Genomic DNA, 26,097 nt, shown 5'->3' on the forward strand with positions numbered 1-26,097 from the left:
TTTCAGCAAATTAAATGCATCTTTAAAATTGATAGCTATGAAGATTGTATAACACCTGAAAAAGTATCCTATTGTGATAAGCAAAAATACATGTGTGTCATGTACATAAATGCATCTGTATGCATACAACTTATACATCTATGATTAGAAAAAAATGCATTGAAAGGAAAGAAAAGTAGCAAAAGTGCATGTGTTAGGGTGGTGACAATTTTTCATGTTTCAGTAATGTGTTTAACTTACTTTTAAAGTTAAGCTTAAAGTTTTAGCTTAGATAAAATAAAAATCCACCACTGAATGATTCAGGCAACATTCCAATGTTATATTAGCAATGTGTGTCCTGTGTGAATAATAGCATTTCATCCTCTCTGTTTGGGAGTATTACAGTAGCTATGCTGTCTTTCTTCTTTGCCAGAGTTAAGATTCGCCCTCACTCAAACAAACAGTGAGGCTGAAGTTCAGGTGAGTATGTGAGCATTGTGATCTTTCCCATTAAGGCTTAGTAATCAGAGTGACATTTACCTAGGTAGGTGGAGGTGCTGCTGAAGGCTTAGGCTGTAACAAAACCAAATGTCTGATTTACATCTGGTAAGAGTGTCCAATTTTCTAGCTGACTTCAGATGTCTTTTTAAGATCACTGCACACGTCAGCCACTTATCTCTTGATTCCTGGTGTTCTGAAATATTGTCTGTGTGATGCAAAGGGTCCATTCTATCTTGAAATAGAAGAGGGCGGAGGATGTTCTCTTGCTTCTTTTGGGAGTCCCTGCCATCAGCACTGGCTGTTTCATTCCATGGTGTCCTGGGACAAATGACTTAGAGCTTAAACTTGTACTTCATAGACAGATGAGAACAAAGGGGATGACAAATCGACAAAGTATTTATATTTATAGTCACGATGACTTCATTTTTCCTCCCATTGCTCCTCAGGGGAAGATTTTTTTCACCTATTTATTTTCTACTTAAATTGCCTTTGCCTAACTCTATGCCCAGCCCCCAACCCTGGGCAGTGGTGGGCAGTACGTTTGGAAATGCTATAGGCAGCGGTAGGAATGGCAGGACTGACTCTCCTATCAACACCGCTCATGGCTGCTGCCACTGACTGCACCTTTGACCTTGATAGATTTCCAGAGGGTTAGTTAGCATTGTTAAAATATCACACAATTTAGAATGAATGTTTTATTCTCATGAATTCTAAAAGCTAACCTTGGCTTTCTGTGCTGAAATGGGGAAAGAAAGAAGCTGATAATATAAAAATTGTTTATAAGGTTGATGGTGCACAACTCTCAGGGGTGGGAAAGCCAGTGAGCAGGCGCTGCAGAGACCTGGCATGTGAGAGGGAAGCCTGTAGGGGAGTAGGCCATGGTCTTCTGGTCCATTCACTGCTTCACTTTTCTTCCCTTTTGCTACATTACCAATTCTGGCACATCACTCTATAGCTGCCCTAGTCTTGCAGGTTGCAGTTATACGCTAGAGGCAAGAAGTTTCAGAACAGACTTAGAAGTGACCCAAACGAGAAAGAGAGGCAGAGGCTTTTGCATATGGTGATATTACTAAAGCCCCCTAAATGAGTGATACAGCCCCATGTATTCAACAGGCCCTGACCCCTGCCTTCATAGGGTTTGGGAAAGTTCATCCAGCACTGCAGCAGAGAGATCCCATGCTCCTCAAATGTCCATGTACCCCTCCATAATTGCTAGCCTCCTTTTGCAGTTAGATGGTACCCATGTGACTACCGCCAACCAATGAGATGTGAGTGGAAGTGACTTGCAGCACTTCCAGGCCAAGGCTGTCAAAAGAGCCAGGGTGCCTCTCCCATCTTTCTTCCCTTACAGGGCAAGCTGGAAACCATGTGTTTTGTATGTCTTATGTAGGAAATGAAGCAGAGTCTTCTAACCTGCTTCAGGCATACAATGGGTTAAAAATCAACCTTCATTGTGTTGAATTACTAAGATTTCAATGTTTTTGTCTTGTGGCAGAACTTATCTCATCCTGACTAATACATGGTAGCAAGTGAACCTCTCCAGTGCTTGATTTTGTGAGAGTAAGCTGCTCCCCTGCTATACGTGTAAAAACGTATAAACAGGAGATGGAGAAAGAGCACTGGGTTAGGAATCAGAAGAGCTAGTTGTAGTTTGAATTTGGCCAAGATTTATGGTACATGTTTGAGGAGTTGTTCCACTTTTGTGGTCCTCAGGTTCTCAACCAGAGCAGTGGTTGTTAATGCTTTTTGTTCGACATGTAACGAAACCTTCAAACAAAGGTTTTATGGAAAACTTTTATCAAAGTTTTTATCAGCTCTATAAAAGGCCAGTATATAGAGCTGGTAAAAGAAAAACTGCCTCTCTTCAAACCATGACCCTGCAGGCTCACTGTCCACAGAGGCCCCTGGCCATCTCAGTGGAGCCCTGCAGATCCATGGGCAGACAGCACAAAGCAAATCACTGGTGTAATCACCTCTATGACCTGCTCTGAGGCTGGCATGGTTTCATAGTGACAGCGACTGTTTCTCACCTGTCCCGCAGGTCACACTGCACTCTGTCCAGCGGCCATACTGCCAGAAGTACATCTGCTGCTCAACATCATTGTCGAGGCCATCTTTCTGGATTGTGTACTCATACTTGATGCCAGGGTTAGTCACCTGGAATAGAAGCTAAAAGGCAAGAGAGGGGTCATGTCAAACTGTCATGACTTTATACTGTAAGCCAGTCATGTAAAAACACCACACAATGTCAGTCATCTAAAATTAGTAATGGGAGCATGCATTGGAACAAATGCCATTACATAGATCTATACCTATGTCTGTGTCTAAGTTCATAACTATATGTCCACCTCTACCTCTGTGGCTATATATTCTCCATCTAATTATTTCTTGGCTGGATTCCCATGGGAATTTCAGTTCACATAAAGGGGGAGATCAAATCATATGGGGAGTACTTTGTGGAAATGGCGAGGAGTGTCCTTTCCAACAACAGGCTGATAGGTTACTTTGTGTTCTTACGTACTTACCAGCTTTGTGAATATAGGTAAGTGCCATAGTTTGCCCATATACAAAGTGGGGATAATAAATAGTGTCTATTTGTAGGATTGTTCTAAGGGTTAAATGAGTAAACACATGTAAAGTGGTTAGAACAGTGCCTCAGTGAATGTCAACTTGTATGATGTTTGTTATTGTTGTCTTATGATGGCTTTCCCTACCTCTCAGGCTACTCAGTACCTTTAACAAATAGTAGTTCTGAGCTGACAATGGTCATGGGCTTTAGCTTAGCGATGCTGCTCTTGGGATCTTCCCCTTACTTCCGTCTCCTGCAGGCAGTCTACTCATCACATGTTTAAAATGGATTCACCTTAAACATAGAGGCAGTGGGTTGGTTGCTCCCTGGGACTGGGGAAGCAAAGTCTCCTGACACTCACGGATCACAGCTGCCATGCTTGACCTTCAGCTTCTGTGAGCGCTCTGATCTCTGGCTCGGAAAGGATGTCTCTCTAACTTTAGACTGTGGCTGGATCTAACTCCTTGGTCATCTGTCATCCTCAATCTGCTTTGCTGCTATTGGTATATCCATTCCACTCCTTGTCTGCAGTTCTGTGCCCAGTATGAAAGACAAATTTCTTGTACCTTTGAAGAGCACATATTGTATTCTAACTCCTCCTTCCAGCAAGAATTTCACAAAGCCAAATGCTTTGCTTCAGGACAACACAGAGTAACATGTCAGTTTATCCTCACTGCTGGAAAGCTACTTGGAAACCCGTGCCACAATGACAATAGACTTGAGGAACAATCACCCTCAAATAAGTCAGCCCAGAAGCTGAACTCAAACCTCCCAGTGGGTGGTTTTAGAGCACCTTGCATTTTGTTATGGGGGTTTCAGCAATATCTAGGCAATAAAGGATTAACAGCACAAACTAATATCTCATTCCCCTCCCTGCTCCTTGCTAAAAGAGGTTTTAAAGATTCTTACTTGATGTCACCTAGCAAATACCTAGGGGGAAAAATGAGAAGTATTCTATATTTTAACCAGTACACACGTCAGCAGTTTTCCTCCTTTCTGCATTACCTGGATCCACACAGACTCATTGGTGGGACCTGTGGCCATCAGCTTTTCCAGGTCTCCTTTCCTGTCATACTGAAAGACGGTCCCTGCCAGCTTATAGTTCCCGTTCCACTGGATAATAAACCCTCCATTCAGGTAATATTTTTCAGGGTCTTCACTCCTGATGGCCAGGAAGTTTCCAGCTCCCTCAATTTCCATTACTCTTATGTCCCTTGCTCCTTTCGGAATGAGCCCAATGTCAACATAACCTAAGGAGAGAAGACACAATCATGAAAGAGGCACGCCAGCTTCTCATCTGAATGCAAACTGTTTCTGACCCATTGTTCATCCTCTTTCCAGCCTCCCCATCATTTAGTGCCCTTGCTGGATAGCCACTGGGATTGGCAGAAGCACTAATTATGGGGGATTTTCGAGAACTTGGACAGGACCAGAATTCTCAGGAGTTTTGTGACTCAATATGTGCCTGGTTTTGTAAGGAGGGGTGAAATAAGTGCAGATTGGACTCTGAAGCTTTTGTGGTTGATCTAGCATTTATTTTTCTGTAATTTTATGTTGATAGTTCAAAACCCTAAAGCTCCTTGCTAGCTTCCTGCTAGTATTTCTACTTCCCCCTTTGTGGCTATTAAATTAGACTTCCTAAACATTGCGTTGGATACATACTTTACCTCACCCCCCCTTTGCCAGCAGGTTAAAGACAGACTCTTAGAAGTAATGTAATCCTAGCTTCCATTCATTAAGAAAATCCTAGAGGGAATCTCAGATTGTTTGTCACCGGGCTATCTTTAATACAGCCTATTATGAGGAACTCAACTCTGAGTACAGCCTTTTATACTGTTGGACAATTCTATTCATTAGAAAGTTTTCTTTCTCATTTTTTCTTTTATATATTGCTGAAATAGCAATTTATAATTTATCCTCATGTGTTCTAACTCAGCCTTCCGAAAAAGCGTCATATGTTGACATTTACTTAAAGACAACAATCAACTCTAGCCACAGTCTTATTCTTGTTTAATGGTCATTATGGTAAGAGGCATACTGGTGATAAAAGGAATGAACGCTTAGCGGTTGCCAGTGTTTGCCAGGTTCTATGCTAAACATTTTATGCATTCACCTTATTTATGCTTCTTGAGAACCAATAACTCATAAAATGGAAAGAACATGGACTTGGAGGTTGGCATGGTGAAAGGAGTTCTGGGGCAATGGGAGTTGAAAGACTTGGATTCTAGTCTCTGCATTTCTGCAAATCCGCTCTATGACTTTCATTGATTCATCTAACTTTTTGAATCTCATTGCACAGAAGGGGACTGAATGATGATGTCTGCGGTCCCTCTCAGCTCTAATAGTCAGTGATTTTCCTCTTTCGTAAGCTAACTATTCTTTGTTCTTTCAGCTTTTTAAAAAAAATATATAAAATACAGTTTTAAGACGCTGAAGATCTTGGTCATTTTTCCACTGGATATGCACTAGGTTATTTGGTCTGATGAGCAAGCCCTTCCTCTTTGTCACCTGAAAGTGCCTCAATTTCTTCATGTTCCTCTGGCATTAAAGAAGTATGGGATCCTGGGGGTCAAACCCTGGACTGTCCAGCAAGAATAATTTGCTCTGAAACTGGATACAGATCACAACCTCAGCCTCATTTTTCAAATTGACAGCTCTCATCCAGAGGAACCAAAATGTGGTTTGAGTAGTATTTAATTAAGTTCCATTTGGCTCTCAAAGACTTGTCTGGAACAGCTGATTAAAACCACTAATGTATAACCACCTTGGGGAAGATATTGATCACATGTAATCGAGGCTAATGTTTTTAAAAAATAAATGCCCTTCGAGTGTTGCTATCTGCAGTCATATTCTTACTTAGGATGTTGCATGCCTTTTCATAGCAGAGCTCATGCAGGTAAATCAACTGGTATGAAATACTGTGTCTACCATCTTGCTCCTTGCTTTTAAAAAATGAAAACCGAAATAGAAAAAAACAATAAACAACAGAGTTTGCTTTTTATTCTTCCACTTAAGAGAGAAAATCCAAAATTAGAAATATTTATTATGGGCAGATTGAAAGACGCATACTTAATTTACTGCTTCTGAATACCTTGTAGATAAAAGAAGGACCAGTAAGAATACCTCCAAAGTACAAGTGACCCATCAACAACATAGGGGTTAGGGCACCAAGTCCCTATGCAAGTAAAAAAATTTGTGTCTAAGTTTTCACTATCCCCAAACTTAACTACTTGACCAGAAGCTCTACCAATAGCATAAACAGTCCACTACTACATATTTTTTGTGTTATATGCATTATATATTGTATTCTTATGATAAAGTAAGCTAGAGAAAATAAAATGTTAAGAAATTCATAATGAAAATGTATTTGCTACTCATTAAGTGGAAGTGGATCATCATAAAGACCTTCATCCTTGTTGTCTTCATGTTGAGTAGGCTGAGGAGGAAAACGAAGAGGAGGGATTGATTTTTCTCTCAGGTAGAAAAGGTAGAGGAAGTGGAGATGGAGGAAGAGAGGCAGACACACTCAGTAAAACTTTGCAGAAATTCATTGTAATTTCTGTCTGACATTTTGCTTTTTCATTACTCTAAAAGTGTTCTATAAGGTACCAATCCTTCTTCTACCATTTGCTTTAGTTTCAGTGTCTGCATCATAGAAAAGTCTATGTCATAAAATAAATCAAAAGCAGTCTTGAGTAAACAGAACCCTTCTGCTAGACTGTCCAATGTCTGTCTGTTTTCTGGCACTGTTTCTTCTCCATCCTCTTTCTGGGACAGTCCTCTGGTCCTGGTTCGGAAGCACTCTCTTCATCAATTTGTCTTCTGTTAATTCCCCTGGTGTGGTGTCTAGCAACTCTTGAGTTTCTCCAAAATCCATATCTTGAAACCTTTCACCCCCACCTTTTTCACATATTCACAATCTCTTTCATGATTTCCTTGATTGTCTCTGTTATAAGTCCTGTGAAGTCATCCACAACATTGGGACACAGTTTTCTCCAGCAGAAATTTACTCTTGGGCTTCATGGCTTTCACGGCGTTTTCTCAGACAACAGCATCTTCAATGTTGCAATCCTTCCAGACTTTCATGACGTTTCTATCAGAGTTCTCTTCCACAATGTTAATACTCCTTTCCAGAGTATTGGGTGTAATGAGCCTAGAAGATCCTTATGACCCTCTGATCTAGAGGCTGAATTAGAGACACTGTGTTTCAGGGCAAGTAGGCCACTTTGATGCCTTTGGTGCTTAACTCATGGAGTTTTGGGTAGCCAAAACTACCCAAATATCAAAAGAACTTCAAAAGGCAATTCCTTACTGGCAAGGTACTTCCTGACTTCATGGACAAAGCATCAATGCATCAAATTCAGAAGAAGCATTCTCATTGTCCAGGCCTTCTCCTTGTACAACCAAAAGACTGGCAGCTTGTGTTTATCTTTTCCCTTCAAGGCTGTTAGGTTAGCTCCTTAATAAATCATAAACCTGACGGCATTTGCACAAAACAATAGAGGTGGCCTATTCCTTCCTGCCTTAAATCTGGTATTCGTTTATCTTCTTTACTAGTAAATGTCCTTTTTAGCATGTTTGCCCCACCATAGGGCCACTTTCATCCACATTAAAAATCTGTTTAGGCAGATTTTTTTCTCTTCAAGGACTTTCTTAATGGCAGCTGGAGACTCATCTGATGTCTCTTGCAGAAGCTGCTTCTTCTGTTATCTTGACATTTTTAAAACCTAACCTCTTTCAAAAATTATCAAATCATACTTTGCAGCTATTAAATTATCCAGCTTTACATCCCTCTCCTTCCTTTTGCTTTAAGTTGTCATATAATGACTTTGCTTTGTATTTATTTATTTATTTATTTATTGAGATGGAGTCTCACTCTGTCACCAGGTTGGAGTGCAGTGGTGAGATCTTGGCTCACTGCAACTTCCGCCTCCTGGGTTCAAGCGATTCTCCTGCCTCAGCCTCCCGAGTAGCTGGGACTACAGGTGCGTGCCACCACGCCCAGCTAATTTTTGTATTTTCAGTAGAGATGGGGTTTCACCATGTTGGCCAGGATTGTCTCAATCTCTTGACTTCATGATCTGTCCGCCTCGGCCTCCCAAAGTGTTGGGATTACAGGCATAAGCCACCACACCCAGACAATGACTTTGCTTTATGTTGAATCATATCAGAGTCTACAGGTGTGGTATGCCTTTCCTATAGCAGTCTTGCACTGATGTGAAAGTTGCATGAAAGATAAGAAGTTTCACAAAAAGTGCAAGGTTTTTGTACCTGCTGGCATAGCTGTAGTGATGGCTTTACAAATTTCCTTTTCTTTTTTTTATAATGGTCCTTACACTAGATTCATTTATCTTGAAGTAGCAGACAGCTATATCTGCAGACCTCAATCTATGGTACATATCAAGCAATTCAGCTTTCTCCTGTAATGTCATGACTTTTCTCTGCTTCTTGGGAACATTTCCAGCATCACTTAGTGGCACTTTGTATAAATCCCATGGTGTTATTCAAGGTTTATGGTATTGTGCTAAACACAATGAAAAATATTCAAGAATTGCAGGAGATCACTTTTTACTGTGATATGCAATTTACTGGACAGATGATCTCCTCACATGGAAATGATGAGCATCACACAGCATTTTAAGCAGATATTTGCAACACTTGAGCTCACCACAATAGCAACAGGAGGTGGCTATAAAATTATTATGGTAGTATAGTATTACTACAGTCACTTTTATGCAGTTATGATTTAATACTGCATCTTTGGTTTGATCACATTTCTCTCAATTGCAAATGGTGCCATGTATGGTCTATAAGTGTTTATGTTCATAAGTTTTAGTAGATTTTAACTTTTTCTAATAGATTTGTGTATATTTTATGGTAGTAAATGATAAAAGAGACTAATATCTACATATATCTTACACATTCATGATATACCTTTTTCTTAATTTTTCTGATATATCTAGGCTACACAGTTCATCTGTGAGTTTCCTCACACTGTCACAAATCTCCAAAACATTTTTCAATATAGTTATTGAAAAACATCCTTATACTAACTGGACTCATTCGGTTCGACGCCATGTTTTCAAGGGTCAGCTGTATTAAGAATGATGAGTATATTTGTTCAGCAAATCAATTTTCTTGCATCTTCCCCAGTGCAAGCATTAGCTACTTGTACCAGTATTAGGGGAAGAGGAGAAACATAATTCCGACCTCAAATAAGAAGTCTCTGGGTCCAAGGAGACCACCTGGAGAAACAATTCCATCACTATCCCAGTCTTGAGCATCTTGAGCTAAAAGAATACTCAGGATGCCTGTAATCCCAGTACTTTGGGAGGCTGATATGGTTGGATCATGAGGTCAGGAGTTTGAGACCAGCCTGGTCAACATGGTGAAACTCTATTTCTACTAAAAAAAATACAAAAATTAGCCAGGCGTGGTGTCATGCACCTGTAATCCCAGCTACCAGGGAGGCTGAGGCAGGAGAATGACGTGAACCCAGGAGGCAGAGATTGCAGTGAGCCTAGATCGTGCCACTGCACTCCAGCCTGGGCGACAGAGCAAGACTCAATCTCAAAACAAACAAACAAACAAACAAAACAAAAACAAAAACAAAAAACCAGGATGTTTGAGGATGGGGCAAAAGATAGGCCCTCATTTCTGAGATTGTGATAAGAGACATCATGCATTATTGACGCTAACACACATCTTATCCAACAGTTTTTGTGGTCCACAAAAACGGACTTTACTCACTGGCATATTTGGTCTCCAGTCTTTGACATTTCTAATAAAAATGTGCTCATAAAGAGGTTATACCATTAACCCTGGGCAGTTTATCTACAGTGGCCAACTTGTCTTTTTAAAGATTTATGCTGTCCATTGGAGACAATGCTCATTGCAGGCCAATGTCTCATGATGATTTATGCGTGGAGGCTCCCGGGAAAGGCTGGTCCGTGTCTGATCCCAGGCTTGAGAGCACTGACACGTAGGTGTCTGGTTCAGAAACAAACCAGTGTTTGACAGGCTCACAAACCACAGAGTGAGGAAGAAATATATAAAAAAAACAGTACCTGGTAGATGTTTTGAGAAGTTAAAACGCCTTGCCTTAGATTTAGACTCTTAGTCTCAGTTATCTCAAAAGAGGGTTGTGAGAGAATTGGAATCTTGTAACACACTGCAAGCAACCATAACCCTCTTGTTAGAAACTGGTGGAAAGGAATTGTAGAAAAGGGACATGGGAGAAAGAGAACTGAAAACACAAAGGCACAGGGAGATGTCAAATGCTCAGTGGTGGGCATGTGGCCAGAGGTATTGAGATCTTGCAGGCAGGCAGGGGTAGGGATGAGAGGGGAGCAGAAGACATTTATAATCCCTTTTTCTCATTCCCAAGAGACCAGGGTAGAGGAAAGAACCCAGAATTAGAGTCGGATTTCCTAAAGGATTAAAAGGTTAAGTGGCAGAGACCTGGGGACAACAACTCTGGTTTTCAATTGAGTTATCATAATATTAGAAGAATAGCACTTCAGAGGCCAAGATAGGAACTCATAAAGAAAATTAAATAAAACAAGTCAGCCGGTCGTGGTGGCTCACGCCTGTAATCCCAGCACTTTGGGAAGCCAAGGTGGGTGGATCACGAGGTCAAGAGATCAAGATCTTTCTGGCCAACATGGTGAAACCCCATCTCTACTGAAAATACAAAAATTATCTGGGTGCGGTGGCGCACGCCTGTAGTCCCAGCTACTCAGGAGGCTGAGGCAGGAGAATCACTTGAACCCGGCATGCAGAGGTTGCAGTGAGCTGCGATTGCAGCACTGCACTCCAGCCTGGCGACAGGGCGAGACTCTGTCTCAAAAAAACAAAAACAGAAACAAAAACAAACAAACAACAACAACAAAAAAAAAACAGGTTAAATGCAGACATACGATTTTAAGTGTAACTTTTTATAAGTAAGTAAAGTCACTATAAATAATGGAAAATATTTACAAAACACCTTTGTAAAGCTTGTAAAAACACTGGCTATCATAGAGTGCTTAATTATAGGCCTAAGACACACGGGTTATCATTCACATTCCAAATAAGTAATCCAGAGAATATTTTTCATCCATAATAAAGCTAACAATCAAAGCTTTACAATCTTCCAGTGGTAATTCTCATGGGCACAACAAGCATTAAGTCTCACAATTTAACCTTATTGTGAGATGTAATCCAATAGTCAAAGATGAAAAAGAGGGATGTAAATTAAATTTAGACTGTTGGCTGTTATGATTACTAGGGAACAATAGGTCATGTAATTAACTGAAGGACACACTTGATCCTCTCAGGATCCTACTCAATAACTTCATCCTGGGTAGGAAGAATGTTTAGAAGAGAGATGCTGTTTTTCTAGAATCCAGGAATTCAGGGCTTTACCATTTCTGATAGTGGCTATCACTTTCTGTGCTGAGCATCACCGCTGTGTAGCAGACGCTGCCCCCTCCCCTCAGGCCCTACTACAATAGTGCATGATGGATTCCCTGCTCCCAGCATCTCCACGTAATCCAGAGAATTAACAGTCTGATCTCCCTAGAGTAACCTCAACCCATGACTGGTGGAAAGTGGTGTATATTATCTCAATTCCTTCACCCCTCAGGTGGGGAAAACTCAGGGGAGCAAGATCTGCTGTGGCTCCCATATGATGGTTCACCCTTTCTTAGCTGCCTTCCTTGGGAACTGACTCTGCATTGGGGTCCGCCATTGAAGGTGGACTCTTCATGCCCTGAGGACTATCCATAGCCCAAAGCTGCACAGAGAAGAAACTCCACAAAAAGTGACTATGGGAAAAGAATAGTAAAGTATGGATCAGAAGGGGATGCTACGTGGAGGAGCTGTCTGGAAAGCCATAACGCACCAGTGGGTGGGACCCTCTCCCAGGGAGAAATTGGGAATAAAAGAGATTTGATACAACCTTGCCTTGCTTCTCTTTTGACTTTGAATTGAAGGTGCACCCCAATTCTTCTGCCTGTAAACCAATTGCTGGCTTCTGTCCTCACTACAGAATCTGTCCTTGTGTCTGCAGCCTTCCCAGCCAGCTTCTGATCGCTTCTCTCCCCTTGTTCTTGGTCTGTTCCAATGCCATTGGCTTTAATGCTGGATCCTCTTGTGATGCCCATTCCCAAAGAGGATCCTCTCCCAGGGATCACGCTCTTACACCTGTTCCTGTGCACAACCACAAGGCCATTTCAGATCTCTATCTCACTGTGATGTATCTTGTGTTTTGTCAGCAATCAACCTCTTTCCTAAAACTGCCAAGGAACCCTTACTCCTTTATGGTAAAGGCTACATTCCATTTTGAATGCTTTGAATGTCACAGACTGTTTAAAAAAAATAAAAACAAAAACTAGGAATCAATCAACCATTGATCTTGCCCCCCGACCTTTGGTCTCCTGCCACTTTATTTATTTGTTTATTACCAGATCCTTCCTTCTGCTTAAACATCTTTCTCACGGTCTGGCAGGAAGAGCCATCTCCCAGGCACACACCGCAGCGATCCTCTGTGGCATTGGAATCGATCTCATAGTCACAGCCAACCATCTGTGGGGAAGAGAGGTGGAGGATGAATACCCAGGCAGGGGATGCCACTCTTGCCTGGATCTGTGACTTCTCCTTTCCCCTTTGGTGCTTCATAAGACTGGACAGGAGGTACCAGGGTACAAGGACAAATGTTTGTTCCTGGTGGCAGCAAGAGGAATATCCAAGCATCCACCAATGGTAAAGGCACTACTTGCTCAGAGGTGAGGGAGGCACACATTGAGTGAGGTCTCTAATTTCCTGAGTCAGAGGCAGAACTGAACAAAATCTATGAAAATGTTCCAAAAGTCTAACTATAAAAACGTCTTGGAGTTGAAGCTAGTAGAGCAGCAAGTCTCTTTCAGATGTATTCTCATCCTGGAAAAAGAGAGCCACGAAGCTTGGGGTGTTCTGTGGAAGTGGATACCAAAGAATCATGACACTTAGATTGAAAGTCATGAACCATATCTGACCTTCACCTGGACGTTTCTGTGACTTGCTTTCTTCCATGATCACAAGGGAAAGCTATACCATATTCCTTTAGTCATAATTTTCTTTCTTGTTTGGGAACAATTGTGTCCAGATAGTTTCATTTCCTTTTTGATCTTTAAAGATCATTTTCTTTCTAACTTGAAAGCCACCTCAAATCTACTCAAAGGAAGAAGGGTTTGAATCTTTTTTAAGAGAGAGAGATGGAATCTTGCTATTTTGCTCAAGCCAGAGTGCAGTAGCTATTCACAGTCAACAGCCTTGAACTCCTGGCCTCCCACCTCAGCCTTCTGAGTAGCTAGGACTATAGGTACCACACCAGACTTATTTTGAGTCTTTAAATACACCCTCTACCATCTAAACAGAGAATGAATGCCCACTAACAGAAAATAGCTTCATTCTTTAGGTGAATTGTCTTTAATTTCCTTTAGGTCCAAAGACTGTGCTACTTCACCCAGTTGGGGGAAAAAAATAAAGTGCTAAGAGATTTAAAAAAATAATTATGCTAATAAAAATGGGAAAAAAAGCAATGTACGAAACAGGTGCCTTCAGTGACTATGAATAAAATGCCAACCCTTCACAAGCAATATGTTTGCATCAAGCTTGAGAACCCTCTAATAAGCTGACATTTACAACCATATTCCCAGTGGCCTTCATTCCTTCACTGATTTGGAATGATTGCTAGGGAGATTGACTCTGAGGAATATTAATTTTAAAGTATTTTCTTTAATCTCTATCAACAGGGAAATAGATATAAAAATGTGAAGAATAAAGGAAAGAAAGTCAGAAAAGCAAATATCTGAAGCTCAAGTCTTTCTTCTTGAATGGGTAGTTATATTTCTAAACTAATATTTGCCTGCATAACTGAGACAACAGGGTTGGGGGAAGGAGACACACCCATGTCCCCAACATTCTGTCCCACAGCATATTAAATGGGTTCTTGCAGAGACTCACCCAATTTAGTTTTCCTGTGAGCTGCATGCAGTACAGTAAAAATTCAATTAAGTATACAACAGAAGATCTAGGAAGACATGAACCAGTCTTCCTTGTTGCATATAAAACATAAGGGGCTGGGCCAGGTGCGGTGGCTCAAGGCTGTAATCCCAGCACTTTGGGAGGCCGAGACGGGCGGATCACGAGGTCAGGAGATCGAGACCATCCTGGCTAACACAATGAAACCCTGTCTCTACTAAAAAATACAAAAAGCTAGCTGGGCGAGGTGGCGGGCGCCTGTAGTCCCAGCTACTCGGGAGACTGAGGCAGGAGAGTGGCGTGAACTGGGGAGGCGGAGCTTGCAGTGAGCTGAGATCCGGCCACTGCACTCCAGCCCGGGCGACAGAGCGAGACTCCGTCTCAAAAAAAAAAAAAAAAAAAAACAAACCATAAGGGGCTCTCAGAGGAAAAGAAACAAACCTCAGTCTTCTTCATAACACGCTCTGGCAACACAGAAAGCCCACAACAGTATGGTCTTTCTGCCTTCAGCAGAATCAGAGGTGGCTCTGCTGCTGCTACCTAATGTGGGAAATGACTTCGGCATGGCCCTTTGCTGATGGGACTCTGAATGTGCCAGGCAGTCACCCCAACAGGTAGTGTGTTTGTGAAAAAAATCACTTTCGTTTCCCATCTTATCAGTTACAGTGGTGGCGCGAATAGTGATGGTGGTGGTGGTAATGATGTTGAAGGTGGTGAAAATAGTGATGATGTTGTAGTGGTGGTGGTGATGGATAATAATGGTGGGGGGCAGGATGGCGGTAGTGATGGTGGTGGTGGTGGTGGTGGTGGTGATAGTGATGGTGGTGCGGGGTAATGGTGGCAGTGGTGATAGTGGCGATGTGGTAGTAGTGGTGGTGATTTGATGGTGGTGGTGGTGATGGGGGTGATGGTAGTGGTGATGGTGGTGGGGGTGATGGTGATAGTGGTGATGTGGTAGTGGTGGTAGTGATTTGATGGTAATAATGGTGGTGGTGGTGATGTGGTAGTGGTGGTGGTCATTTGATGGTGGTGGTGGTGGTGATGAGGTAATGGTGGTGGTGATTTAATGGTAATGATGGTGGTGGTGGTGGTGGTGGTGATGTGGTAATGGTGGTGGTGATTTAATGGTAATGATGGTGGTGGTGGTGGTGGTGATGTGGTAATGGTGGTGGTGATTTAATGGTAATGATGGTGGTGGTGGTGGTGATGTGATGGTGGTAGTGATTTGATGATGGTGTTGGTGGTGATGTGGTAATGGTGGTGATTTGATGGTGGTAGTGGTAGTGGTGGTGATGTGACAGTGGAGGTAGTGATTTGATGGTAATAGTGGTGGTGGTGATGTGGTAGTGATGGTGATGATTTGATGGTGGTGGTGGTGATGTGGTAATGGTGGTGGTGATTTGATGGTGGCAGTGGTAGTGGTGGCGATGGTGATTTGATGGTGGTTATGTGGTAGTGGTAATGATGATTTGATGGTAGTGGTGGTGGTGATGCGGTAGGGTAGTGGTGATTTGATGATGGTGGTGGTGATTTGATGGTGGTAGTAGTAGTGGTGGTGATGTGGTATTGGTAATGATGATTTGATGATGGTGGTGGTGATTTGATAGTGGTAGTGGTAGTGGTAGTGGTGGTGATGGTGACTTGATGGTGGTGATAGTAGCGGCGGTGATGTAGTAGTGGTAATGATGATTTGATGATGGTGGTGGTGGTTATGTGGTAGTGGTAATGATGATTTGATGGTGCTGGTGGTGATGTGGTAGTGGTAACGATGATTTGATGATGGTGGTGGTGGTTATGTGGTAGTGGTAATGATGATTTGATGGTGCTGGTGGTGATGTGGTAGTGGTAACGATGATTTGATGGTAGTGGTGCTGGTTGAGATGATGGTGATGGTGGTGGTGATGGTGGCACATGATGTGGTAGTGGTGATGATTTGATGATGGTGATGGTGATGTGGTAATGGTGATGGTGGTTTGATTTGATGGTGGTGATCTGATGGTGGTGGTGGTGATGTGGTAATGGTGGTAGTGATGATGTGGTGGTGGTTATGGTGGGATGATGGTGGTAGTGATGGTGGTGATGATTGTGGTGGTGGTGGAGATAGTGTTAGTAGTGGGGATGTGGTAGTGGTAGTGGTAGTGGTAATTTGATGGTAGTGGTAGTGGTGGTGGTGATGACATGGTGGTGGTGATGGTTGGGTGATAGTGACTGATGGTGGCAGTGGTGGTGATGTGGTAGTGGTGTTGACTTGATGGTGGCAGTGATTTGATGATAGTAGTGGTGGTGATGTGGTAATGGTGCTGATTTGATGGTGGTGGTGATAGTAGTGGTGATGTGGTAGTGGTGGTGGTGATTTGATGATGGTGGTAGTGGTGGTGGGGATGATGTAGTGGTGGTGATGGTTGGGTGATAGTGGCTGGTGGTGGCAGTGGTGGTGATGTGGTAGTGGTGTTGATTTGATGGTGTTAGTGATTCGATGATAGTGGTGGTGGTGATTGGTAATGGTGCTGATTTGATGGTGGTGGTGATAGTAGTGGTGATGTGGTAGTGGTGGTGATTTGATGATGGTAGTTGTGGTGGTGGTGATGATGTGGTGGTGGTGATGGTTGGGTGATAGCGGCTGATGGTGGTGGTGGTGATGTAGTGGTGGTGGTGGTGATGTGATGATGGTGGTGATGTGGTAATGGTGCTGATTTGATGGTAGTGGTGATAGTAGTGGTGATGTGGTAGTAGTGGTGGTGGTGATTTGATGATGGTGGTTGTGGTGGTGATGTGGTGATTTGATGGTGGTGGTGATGATGGTTGTGGTGGTGGTGGTGATGTGGTAGTGGTGGTGGTGGTGGTGGTGGTGATGTGGTAATGGTGGCAGTGATGAAGTGGTGGTGATAGTGGGGTGATGGTGGTAGTGGTGGTGGTGATGGTGGACTGATGATGGTGGTGGTGGTGGTGGAGGTAGTGGTAGTGGTGGTTATGTGGTAGTGGTGGTGGTGGTGATGTGGTGATATGATGGTGGTGGTAGTGGTGGTGGTGGTGATGTAGTAGTGATGGCTGGGTGATAATGGTGGTGGCAATATGGTGGTGGTGATGGCAGCAGTGGTGGTGGTGGTGGTGGTGATAGTGGGGTGATGGTGATGATGGTGGTGGTGGTGTGGTAGTGGTGGTGGTATAGCGAGTAATTAACTATGAGAGGAGAGTTGAGAAGGACTCAAGAATGACTTACTGATTTCCGGCCTAGATATCAGTAAACATAGATGGTTTTAGTATCATTCAAAAAGAAGTACTATAGAAGAACAGGTTGGGGTAAGAATTAGGTATAATTTTAATTTAGAAATGTTAAGATTGAAGTAACTGTTGGGCTTTTAAGGGTCAGGAGATAGGACCTGGTATTCTGAATGTAGATCTGGCTCAGAGCAATTGATTTAGGGATGTTTAGTGTATCACTGAGATGGCCAAAATGGCCTTGGAGATGAAAGAAGGTTCAAATCAGTTTTTGAGAGAAATCAGTGAGGAAGCTAACTCAGAACAGTGGGAAGACTGTCAAATAAGGATAAAAGCTTAGGTGGATTGAAAACATTGACTTTGTAAGGACACACATGTATAATGTTGAATTTTTATTTTAGGGAGTGCATAGTAGGCTAACGGTAAGATCAAAAAAGGGGTGTGATGGGGTTGATCCAGAACCTTATCCAGAACTGGGGTAAGAGATTGGGGGAAGGCTAAGAGAAAGTTAGGGAGCAGCTGATGGATAGACCAGAACATCTGGTCTATTTTAGAAGGAAATTCAGCCAATGTTATGCTGACTGTGTGAAGAGGGAGGAGTCCAGGAGCTGAAGTCAAGCAACTGGTTACCAGGAGAAAGAGGGGAGAGAGCTGGAAGGTTAGCGAGCCGGCCTCAGATAGTGGGTATGAGAGTGAGAGCTCAGAGCTGGAAGTGGGTGGAGGTGAGTAGGGCATTTGCTCATTTTTAAAAGCTTATTCTGTCATCCTGGTAATTTAAAATGGAAGGTGTCCTGAAAAGTCAAAGTTTAAATCTGTATCTTTGATAAACAAGCTTACTAAAGAAAAACTAAGGGGAAGGGCACAGATAGTTACCTCCCAGAACAAATTCAGTTCTGATCAGGGCTTGATAATTTCCTTGACAATATAATCTGCAACTCTAACATACCAAAATATTGGCAAAGAGTGTAATTTCAAAATAGACATGAATATAAGCAACCAAATTTTCATATTCACAAAGAATGTAGATTAGACAAACACTGCATACATTGTTTTCCTGAAAGCGTATGTTTTTATGTCAATACATGCTCAATCCCCTTTGAAAAAACTAGTAAATGAATAAGGAGGGTAACAATAAAACTAGCAAATAAGGGGCCTGGAACTACCTACAACCTGGATCCTTGAAGATAAAGTATTTAGGCTATTAAGTATATTTGATTTGACACCATTTTTTTCAGCTTAAAAACTCAAATCAGTGTGGTATAGACAGAAAGCGGGCAAGTATAGCTTCTAAAAGGTCTTAACTGGCACCCAGAAAGAGGGAGGCAGGCTGATAAAATCTAGCTTATTCTATGGGGTTCATTTGATTGGCCTCAAGAAAGACATCCAACTTGTAATGGTTCTCAATCCTGGCTACTTATTAGAATCGCCTGGAGAGCTTTTAGAAATTACTGATGTCTGGGCTCTATTTCAAACCTGTTAATTCAGATCTCTGGGATGTGGGGTCTGGGCACTGATGTTTTAAAATCTCCCCAGGTGATTATTATACGCAGCTAGGGCTAAGGACTTTAGTCACTGAGGAGTAAATGTGATGCTGAAATTATCTTTTAGATCTAAATAACTTTGCATTTATAGAAATAGCATCTTTAGCCTGTGATGGAAAACAGGTGCCTTGAACAAAATAAATGAAAAAGGAACTGTATAGAGAAATATGAACCTTCTCAGAGTGCTGAATATTTAGGGGCAAGAGCTTGTCACAGGGAATAATTTTGTCCAGTGGAAAAAAATATTATAAATATTTTTAAAAAACAAATAAAATTTGTTGAGTTTACAGATCTATTTTCTAAGAGTTTATCTTACACCAGGGCCTCTGTTAAGAGCTCAACATATATTACCTGTGAAAGTTGTCAGAATCAAAATGGAGCAACTAATGTTAAGAAAAAACCCTGATAAATATGGCCAGGGAAGGCTAGGAAAAATTAGTTCTCACCCTTGTATGCCTGATGATGAAAAAGGCTCTGCAAAAACCAAAACCTTGCGCAAAGGCTCTTACAACCTTACACAAAAAATACTTTTGAAATGACATCTGCCCAGCAACTTCCTGAGCAACCTCGGATTGGTGTCACCCTTGTTATTGATCTCTGCAGGAAATTATAATTATTTAAAAACAATTTTGCAATTCTCTTCAACTTTTTTTCCTTTAAAAATTTTCATTTTCTTTTAAAAACCCCTCTCTTCCTTTACCTTCCTAAATATGCACATAGTTAACTGTGGCATACATATTCCCATTGCAATGCACTATTCCCAAATAAGCTTTATTTTGTTTTAGAGAGCCTCTCTCTGTCTGTTATTTAGGTTAACAGACCTTATTTAATCTTTTGACAACCCCAACTAGGCAGATACATAAAAAATTCCAGTTCTATGACAGAAAACTGAGTCTTAGAAAGATGTATAGGATCATACAACTAGTAAATGATGGTACTGAGTTCATATTCTAAAACCCCAGTGCTAAACCATTATGATTTACTAACTGATCAAAACATCTTCCTTTAACCGAATAAAAACACTTTCTCTCTAAACTGAGATTTATGCCTGGGGGTTGGATCACAAGTCCTGCTCCTCAGTTCCTTGCAAAATAAAATGCAAGCAACAAGAAGGAATTCTTTAATGGTTACACACTTAAAAGCACCAACACATCAGGTCTAAATAATTTATATCAACTTGATTAATGAAGTGAGTGTGGAAAAATTACATAGAAATCAGAAACCTGTTTTGTAACTACTGTCATGCCATCTCTCTGAGAAGCTCATGTTGATAGTCAATGGAGAGCTAAATGTGAAAATGCATTATGGAAAGTACCATAGAAGCTATTATTAATTTCAGTTTTTCTCAAATTTAATGCCACTGAAATAATCTGGGCTGGGCTTTCCTGACAATTCTTCTTTTTCATGCTCAATGTTTAAAATAATATCATAGTGCACATCAACCAATCAAGAAATGAAGATGATGGCAGAAGGAAAAAAACATTCAATCCAAAACTGTGACTTTGATCAACACTGAGAAGTCTTGTCTTTTCATTTCATGAACTATATATAAAAAACAGATGAGGTGTAAATGCCGTGAAAGCACAAACTTAGAACATCTGACTTCCCAAATTAGTAAAAGTCATGATTTTATAAAGTTGTAGATTAATGAAACATACCCAATACCTTACATATGCCATTAATACAGACATTTCTGCTGTTGCCGCCTTCAAAGCAAGGGGTACCATCAATGACAGCATCCAGCATTTTCTCAGAAAACTGGCCATCTATGGGTCGGCAGTAGAGCTCACAAGGATGTGCTGAAGGGAAAAAAGAAGGCAAATCCTTCAAAGTTAGCTTTTAGCTCAGCATCCTCCCCAGGATTCCTCTGTACTTATAACCCCCAAGTGTCATTTACTCTGACGATCCTATCTTTTTACCTGCTTGAGACACATCCTGAAATGTGCCTCAAGACACATTTCACACATCCAGGTGCTGAATCCAAGGATTATTTTTCCTTTTTGGAAACAAGTTTTATAATGAATTAAATTAAAAGATTGCTTTAAAACACTCTATTCTTTGCTGTAAACGATGACTCCTTTCTATTCAACATTGAATTGTGCTGATAAAATAAGGCACTGAGCATCTGGGGTTAGCTTAGAAAATAAGTTATTGCAACCAGCCATGAAGGACTCCAGGCAAGCAGGATGCCTGCTTGTTTCTTGCAGCAAAGTAAGTAGACCTCCAGGGGACAGGCATCCCCTCCCATAGGGCCAGCTCATTACTACCACAACCTCCATCACCACCAGCATAAACCTGCCCCAACAAATGTCCTCCTCCAGTCTAAGAGGTGCTTAGATTGACAACCATGTGGAAACATTTTTTTGTTGTTGTTCAAACTGAAGCCGACCTGCTTCTCATAGTGCTCCATCCCATCAGCTTGGGTCCTACACTGATTTCATTCTAAGGTTCAGTTTTCTACTCCATTGTGAATGAAGACAGGGTGATCTACAGCACAGGAATATTTACTTAATAAAATACATACCCACATGTATGTACACAGAATAACCAGAAAGACAGATCACATTTAAATCACAGATTGCCTTAAACATTTTAATAGTGAATACACGTATATGATAAGAAGAATTCAAATAATTTTCTTATGAATGTAATGAATGCTTTTCTTTAAGTGAAAAACACAACAATGTCTTCTTTGGCAGGGATTTTGGGGTCTCTTCTGGATGTGTTTATTATGGGCAGGGCTGTTAGTTGCTTCTTTGTGTGATCAGTGGAGGGCTCAATAGTACCAGCCATAAGGCTATTCGTCATGGGCCCACCTCACTGGGCTGGGCACCAAATGCCAAGACCAGGTGCACAGTGATAGCTGTGTCTGCTTGAGGGTGCAGTGATCCACGTGGCCAGGAAATGAAAGTGCAAAATTCACACACATGTAACCCTGAGCAAAAGCTCCAAATGCTGAAACACTGAACAAACTTGAGACTGAGGCCAAAAACATCTATTCAGAGCTTAAAAGAGATAAGTGAACTAGCTCAGAAGCAGAAAATTAGATATCACATGTTCTCACTTTTAAGTGAGAGCTAAACATCGGACATACATAGACATAAAGATGGAGATAGACTCTGGGGACTCCAAAAGCAAGGAGGGTGGAAGGAGGGTGAGGGTTTCAAAATTACATATTGTGTACAGTGTTCAATATTTGGGTGCTAGGTACACTAGAACCCCAACCCCTACCATTATGCATGTAATACCCAGGTAACAAACAAGCACATGTGCTCCCTGAATCCAAAAGCAAACAAACAAACAACAAAGCTTAAAAGAGAAAGATAGGGCACATGTATACATATGTAACAAACCTGCACGTTGTGCACATGTACCCTAGAACTTAAAGTATAATAATTTAAAAAAATTTAAAAAAAGAAAGATAAAAGCCAATATGTAAATAAAGAAAACCAATTGATTTCACATAAGGTGCAGTGGATAAGTTGTCTGACAAGATAAAGTCAAAATGAGTTGAAGAGATAATTGGATAAAGAGCCAGTGGAAAAGTGTCGAGACTCTGGGACAAAGCATGACTTGGGATTATTGTGCAGCTCCATTTCTGGCAGCATGGTTAGCTCTGTTACTGGGCAAACTGGAATAGAAGTACTAAAGGGAGCAACCTGGGAACAAGTCTATTCTCCTAACGATGAGAACATCAATCCAGGTGCTGAATCCAAGGATTACTTCATTAAGACTTTGGTTTAAACTTTAGAATTGGATTTGGGATTTTGTATTTGGAATACATAAAGCAAAAATATAAAACAGCCCTGAATAACTCTGGAGCTTTTCTAAGGAATCATCTGTTTCAAGGCTGCTGGGAAGAGTTGGGACCACAGCATGTTCATTGCCGCAATGGAATGTTTATTCAGAGAGAAATGGACAGATTCACTAAGTTGCATTTACATAATGGACTGCTATGCAGCCACTAAAAGGAATGAAGTAAACCAGTAAACCACGATGCCATGATCTACTCAGTGAATCAAGAGGCAGAATTGGCAAATTGTGGTTCTATCTGTGCGGAAATGAAAACCTGCTGTTAGCATGGTTATCTTGGAGGAATACATTCAATGCAGTGGGATAATAATAATTCATTTTTGTTTCATTCTATTATGTGCACTTGCATTTTTATAAGACACATCTATTCCTTTTAAAAATAATAAGTCTTGGCCCTCACACAGGAAAACTGGAAAAGTCTTCTTTCCCCAGTGATATTTATGACACATCTCCATAAAGAGAGGCCCTAATTTCAAAACTTCCCTCCACCCTGTTTCCACAACACAGGACTAGTACATGCTTTAAGGCTAGACAGGTTAACTGAAGTACACTGTCCACGAGAAACACACATGTGTGTTGACTATAAGTATAGTAGTTTATGGAGTCTTAGAAATTATCTAGGAAATAACATTTGTAATAACAACAATGACAGCACACAGATCCTCTGCTGTGACTCTCCCAGAGCTCCCACCACCATGACCTATAGGTGTGCTTGAGGCCAGGGAGAACGCTGTGTTTGAAAGCAATCATCCTAAATGGAAAGTTCAGTGCTACTGAAGACTTTTATAAGGCTGAGCCTGAGGTCCTCCTTCTCTGTCCCCTCCTTCTCTGGCCTTTGTCTTTCATGGTGCTCTGGAAGGGCTCTTGTTATATCATTAAGTTGTCCTGTGACACAGGGATCTACAGGAGGAGGCAAGGGTGTTAATGGATGGTCTTAATTCTTGGGAGTCATCACTGGTATCAGAGATTCTCTGTGCCAGACATCAACCTTGTTGAGTTCATCATCTCTATAGAGTTGAGTACTTTCCTTGTCTCACATTTATTCCCCTGCCCTGATGCAGCCTTTTGTAGGGTCATGTGATTTTTGCCCTCTAGCTTTCAAGAGCTTTCAAGTCCATTTATAATTCAGCTAAGTGAAAGCTCTAAAACTAATTTACTAGTGAACTCTCACCCTCACATTGTCTGATTAATCCTCTCAAAGGGAACTTAGGAAAAGAGATGAGCTTACCGAATCAAAGTTTGCATTTTCAATTTTGCAGAAACAGGGTGACTCAACATTTTTGGATAATGATCTTAATAAATGATAGAAATGAAAGCTCTAACTTGCTAAAAAGAATGAAAATATTTCTTAGGTAAGGAAAAGTTTTGATGCATTTCATGTTTTGTGAATAGACTGGAATGTGAGTTTCATCATTTTAAAGAATCCAGTTTCTAAAATCCATTCACAGGCAGGGCTTCATGGGCATAAGACCTGTGCTTTTACCCAGGACCTCACACTTGGTTGAATGCTGTTGTCTCTGTCTTGCAATTCTTAATCATTTTACCTTTGAACTTGTGCTGGGTAAGGGAAGGCCAAAATGGGAAGGCGGTGTGCACATGAAGGGAAGTGCTGTGCACCCCTGCCGCTCCTCAACAGAGCCCAAGAAATACTAAACCTCAAAGCAAAAGGCATAACTTAAAATGTTTTATTGATGCAAGAAGTTATGTTTAACTTAAAAAGGAAGCTTAAGGACTAAAATCAAATCGGCTTGGGGGAAAAAACAAAAATGAAAACTTGTGACTGTATCACAGCCCAAAATAAGTCAAGTAATTACCAAGTGTCTGAACTCTTTGGCTAGTCTAAAATGGCATTCTTGTACTTTCTAATATGGTAATCTTACTGTAATCCCCACAATACACGGAAATATGTATTAGTGAAATATAAGAAGGCATTAAAGTGAATATATTCTATAGTAACCATAGAAAGGTATAAAAACAAAAGCAGAAATAATTTTTTAAAATGAATTAAACCCTTGTCATTGATGTTTTATTTTAATTTTATTTTTTATTTTTAAAATTTTTCTGTAGAGGCAGGGTCTTACTTTGTCACCCAGGCTGGAGTGAGGTGGTGCAATCATAGGTCATTACAGCCTCAAACTTCTGTGCTGAAGTGATCCTCCCGCCTCACCCTCCTGACTAGTTAGGTTTACAGGCATGCACCACTATGCCTGGCTGTATTGATATATTAGATTAGGGTAAGTGCAGTACCCTAGAAATAGAAATAGAAAAAAGAGTTTTCTATTTACTGTGTAGTTTTAAGTTCTGTCTTTTGGTTAAGATGCTTAAGAAGTAAACTTAGAATCACAACTTAAATTATTTAAGCAATATAATAATTAGTCATCAATGTTTAAATGTTTAGAAAACACTGGTTTTCAAGGGCAAGATATATAGGTTTAATAAACTGAGCCTTAATCATAATAAAAAGGGTTGTTGGGTTTTCCACCAGAGCTCCTGGCTTATGAAATAATCGAAGGTTTTAAAGACATGAACATTGCCTTAGGGAAAATTCAAAATTCAGTGCATCGGTCCTAAGGAAATGAACTTAACCCAGTCCCTGTGTGTTTTTGTGCTTAATGACCAGGCTGCAGAGTCAGGCCTGGGCTAACTCTTGGTTCTATCTCATAGTCTGAGTTTGGGCAAGTTACATAGGTCCTCTGAACCTATTACCTCATCTGTAAAAATGGGTCAAAAATAGCTTTCCTTGAAGGGTTTTCTTGTGGAGATAAAATTAGGAAAAAATATATAAAGTGTTGTGGGAAGTATCACTGTTCACTGAGGGAGTAGAAAACTCTGCTGTATGTTTATTTTATCCTCTGGTGATTTCTAAAAGGATGCCTGGGAGGCTGTAAGGCACTCGATATCTGGCACAGAAAAAATGCTCCATACATCCTTGTTGACATGAATGAACTGCTGCCAGGGATGCCTGTCAACTAAGCAAAATAGCAACTCTGTAGACAGAGTATAATGGGGAAAGTCATCAGTGTGCTGTTCAAGGTAGTAGCTATTCAGGTTAGCAGATAAGTCATTATCTGCTAATGACCAAATAATAGCATAGGAATCTGTAAAGAAACTACTGGGATAGAGGATGAATGCTGATAGACTGAGTAGGAAGTAAGGTCGAGGGTGGCAAACTTTATCTGAGTTAGAGAAGCAAATCAATCACTCCAAAGTGAGTGGGATTGATGTCAACTTGTGTAACTCTCACTTCTTTAGTACCTATTGCTTTGCTAGTCAAAAAGTGGGCACATGATGAATGCTTGCAAACAAATGAAAAGCAAAGCTGAATCAAATATTTTTATTCCAAGTCCAGCTACTTGAGCCATAAGAGATAGGTACACACAAATTCAACTGTGTATCTGGGAGGGGGATCTCATACTAAGCACATGTGATGCCACTGGAGCAGCTATGCTATCTTAGCTTTGACAGGCTGCT

At 41.1% G+C, this 26,097-nt stretch overlaps 1 protein-coding gene across 3 annotated transcripts in view; it reads right to left on the reverse strand.

Annotated features, from left to right (window-relative positions):
- Positions 1–26,097, reverse strand: part of ADAMTS12 (ADAM metallopeptidase with thrombospondin type 1 motif 12) — a 377,858-nt gene that overhangs the window by 82,599 nt on the left and 269,162 nt on the right. For all 3 annotated transcript variants that reach the window (XM_050793804.1, XM_050793805.1, XM_050793806.1), the window contains exons 13-16: positions 20,479–20,612; positions 12,496–12,616; positions 4,055–4,299; positions 2,511–2,649 (exon numbers count right to left, since the gene is read on the reverse strand). In XM_050793804.1, the coding sequence (XP_050649761.1) occupies positions 2,511–2,649; positions 4,055–4,299; positions 12,496–12,616; positions 20,479–20,612 (639 nt within the window). The remainder of the gene's footprint in view (positions 1–2,510; positions 2,650–4,054; positions 4,300–12,495; positions 12,617–20,478; positions 20,613–26,097) is intronic.

Source organism: Macaca thibetana, chromosome 6 (assembly GCF_024542745.1).
Source record: "Macaca thibetana thibetana isolate TM-01 chromosome 6, ASM2454274v1, whole genome shotgun sequence".
Taxonomy (NCBI): Eukaryota; Metazoa; Chordata; class Mammalia; order Primates; family Cercopithecidae; genus Macaca; species Macaca thibetana.